Source organism: Triticum aestivum, chromosome 7A, assembly GCF_018294505.1.
Source record: "Triticum aestivum cultivar Chinese Spring chromosome 7A, IWGSC CS RefSeq v2.1, whole genome shotgun sequence".
NCBI lineage: Eukaryota > Viridiplantae > Streptophyta > Magnoliopsida > Poales > Poaceae > Triticum > Triticum aestivum.
The window spans coordinates 89,060,190-89,063,021 of record NC_057812.1 but is presented as its reverse complement, the minus strand read 5'-3'; the positions used below and the strand labels follow the sequence as shown (position 1 = coordinate 89,063,021).

The 2,832-nt window shown below is 53.9% G+C and overlaps 1 protein-coding gene across 1 annotated transcript; it reads right to left on the bottom strand.

Moving 5' to 3' along the window:
- Positions 1 to 614: 614 nt before the first annotated feature.
- LOC123151885 (probable calcium-binding protein CML30) lies at positions 615 to 1,940 on the bottom strand. Its single transcript, XM_044571522.1, has one exon. It carries the CDS (start codon positions 1,681 to 1,683, stop codon positions 991 to 993), a length of 693 nt encoding a protein of 230 aa, XP_044427457.1. The 5' UTR covers positions 1,684 to 1,940; the 3' UTR covers positions 615 to 990.
- Between the last annotated feature and the right edge of the window lie 892 nt (positions 1,941 to 2,832).

Here is a 2,832-nt window from a genome sequence, read left to right as displayed (position 1 = left end):
GGTCTCGCTAACATGAGAATGAGATAAGGCATGGCGTAGCTTTCTGAAGAGGATCGGTCAGTTTACACTGGTTCTTCAGACCGTTGTGGATACCAGTGCTTGCTTCAACGGCAGTTTTGCAGACTAGTGACGATGAGTTTGCACTCAGAGTACGATGAGGAGGAGAAAAACGGCCGATGTTTTCACACGCAGGTGGCTATTTTGATGGGATTTTCTCCGGTCAAGACGTTCTTCAGAGTAAGAACAAAGTACAGGCCTACATCTCAGGATTTTGTTGTTCTTTGATTTCTCTCAGGTTAGCGCTAGTGAATTATTTCTTTCCCTAAGACTCTGACCGGGTAAAAATGGCACGCCTAAAGACCCACTCAACTGCGTATGTGCACATCGATTTGTTCAAAGACAAGAGCAAATGGTACAAAAGTCTATACACACAACTCAGTCTCCAGATGTAAAATTTGCTTTTGACAGCGTAAGATGGCAAAATACCTACCTTGTCCACAAAGACAGGTACTTTCTTTCTGGCTTTCTTCATGGACAAGTGTCCATGGCTAAAGCTCTGAAAGTTTGGCTCCAAAAAAATGGCACATAATTAAACAAGCACGGGAACAGAGCAATTCTTAATTCTTATGCATTTGAGATCTTCATTTTCACCAGCCGACCAAGAAATAATATTTACATGCATACTTGATAGAGTACTTGTCAGTAACACAGCAGAGGAGAGGAGAAGAGAAACGAAGCTGATCAGCAAGAACAGGGGAGGGGAGAACACACGGCCGGAGCGGGAAGCTGATTTAGCTTCCGGCCAGCCCCCTCTCCCGTAATAAACTGGTTTATTAGTGGGTTCTTCGTCGCCTGATCTTCGGATCCAGTCCAAGAGCAGAGCAGATCACCAACAACGTCGCTCGGATTCGCAGAATCCAAGAACAAAAATTTTGATCTCTGGGGGAAGGGAGGGGAGAATAGGAGGGTGGAGTGGAGGTGGGGGCGGGGCTAGGCCTTGACGACGGCCATCATGCGCTTGAACTCCTCGAAGTTGACCATGCCGTCGCCGTCGCTGTCGACGAGGCGTATCATGTCGCGGCACTCGGCGGCGGCGGGGCGGCCGCGCAGGCCGAGGGAGCCCAGCACGGTGCCCAGCTCCTCGGCGGAGATGAGGCCGTCCTTGTTGCCGTCGAACACGTCGAACGCCTCCTTGAGGTCCATCTCCTCCCCCTCCTCGTCCTCCTCCTCCTCCTCAGCCCCGGCCTCGGCGCCGGCGGAGGGGGGCAGGAGCGAGGCCTTGCGCTTCTTGGGGATGGAGTCGTAGAGCTCGCGGAACTCGTGGATGTCGATGAGGCCGTCGCTGTTGGCGTCGACGCGCGCCACCATGGCGGCGGCCTCGGCGGCGGAGACCGCGATGCCCAGCCGCTTCAGCGACTCCTCCAGCTCGCCCGCCGTGATGAAGCCGTCGCCGTCGTGGTCGAACGTGGAGAACACGATCCCCAGGTCCGCCTCCCGGTCCGCCGGCGCCGCCCTCTCCTCCACCTTGCCGCTGGCCTTCTCTCCCTGCTCCCCGCGGTTGTGGCTCTTGGCCTTCTCGCCGTCGGCGTCGCAGCACTTCTTGGCGCCGCGCGAGGAGGAGGAGGCGAGGGAGAAGAGGGCGCAGAGGCCGCCGAGGAGGAAGAGCAGGAGCAGAGGCGCCATGGACGGACGCTGGCTCTTGGCGCTGCCGCAGTGCTGGCCTGCTGTGGGAGGGGGGAGCGCAAGAGTTGGCTTGTCCGCGGGCGAGTGTGTGTGAATGTGAGGGCAGACGGCACGCAGCGGGTAATATATGAGGCGGAGGCGACGGCGACGAAAGAGTCGACGACGGAGTGAGTAAAGATGGAGAAGGAGAAGAGTCGTGGGGTGGAAGAGGCAAGCGGTTGGTTGGTTGGTTGGTTCAGTTGCTGCCCGATCGTGCGACCTGGTAGTAGACCGTGGGTGGTTATGACGATGCATGGGCAAGTTGACACCTGCATCCCCGTTCATTTCTCGTATTACTATCCACGCCTCCCACCAAAAAATAAGAGAGATATTTTTTCTTCCCAAATGATGAGTGCCACATGCGTGGTGGCACGAAGCAATCCGGCCCTGACGTTCTTCACAACTATAGATGTCGGTCGAAAAGAAAAAAACAAAGCCAAAAAAGCTGAAACTTGACATCCGGAAAAAAATTGTCATGTTTTGACAACTAAAGTTGACATCCTCGCATAACTAAACTTGCTATAAAAACGTTCGGAGTTGCCATGTGCTCGTGCCACACGTGTGGCACTTACCGGGGTCCTTTTTCTTTGTCAAAAAGGCCACCTGATCCATTACACGACACCCTTGGAAAAGCAATAAATTATATCTATACTCATGTGGAGACGATAATCTTTCACGCCAGAACGAGCCGATGACACGTTGTTGCTGCTGCTCCACCGTCGGAGCAAGCCTGACTTTGTTGCATGCGGTCGGGAAGTAATCGAGGCTACGATCGAGGACTAGCGTCTCAGATGAGAAGCTGATGGCAGAGTGGTGAAGGATCCGACAGTTGACCATCATCGGTGGTGTTATCCAAAATGACCACAACCGACTTGACCATTGTACATCCTCTCTAGCGCTTGTGAACAGGGTTGGATCGGTCACAATTGAAGTAGGCCCATGCCGAAAAACAAAAACCCTGACCAATGTTGTCGTCTTGCTGAAGACACCAAATGACCGCCCTAATGGAGGGTTGGAAGATAGCCCGCGAGTTGTCTTGGCTCACCGCTCAAAGGCATGGCGGCGGTGGAGCCAAGACCGAGGAGATTTTATTCCAAACGAGTCTCTCCA

What these genes read in the sequence shown, in the direction of transcription:
- LOC123151885 (XM_044571522.1), bottom strand. Translation starts at nt 1,683, where the DNA reads ATGGCGCCTCTGCTCCTGCTCTTCCTCCTCGGCGGCCTCTGCGCCCTC.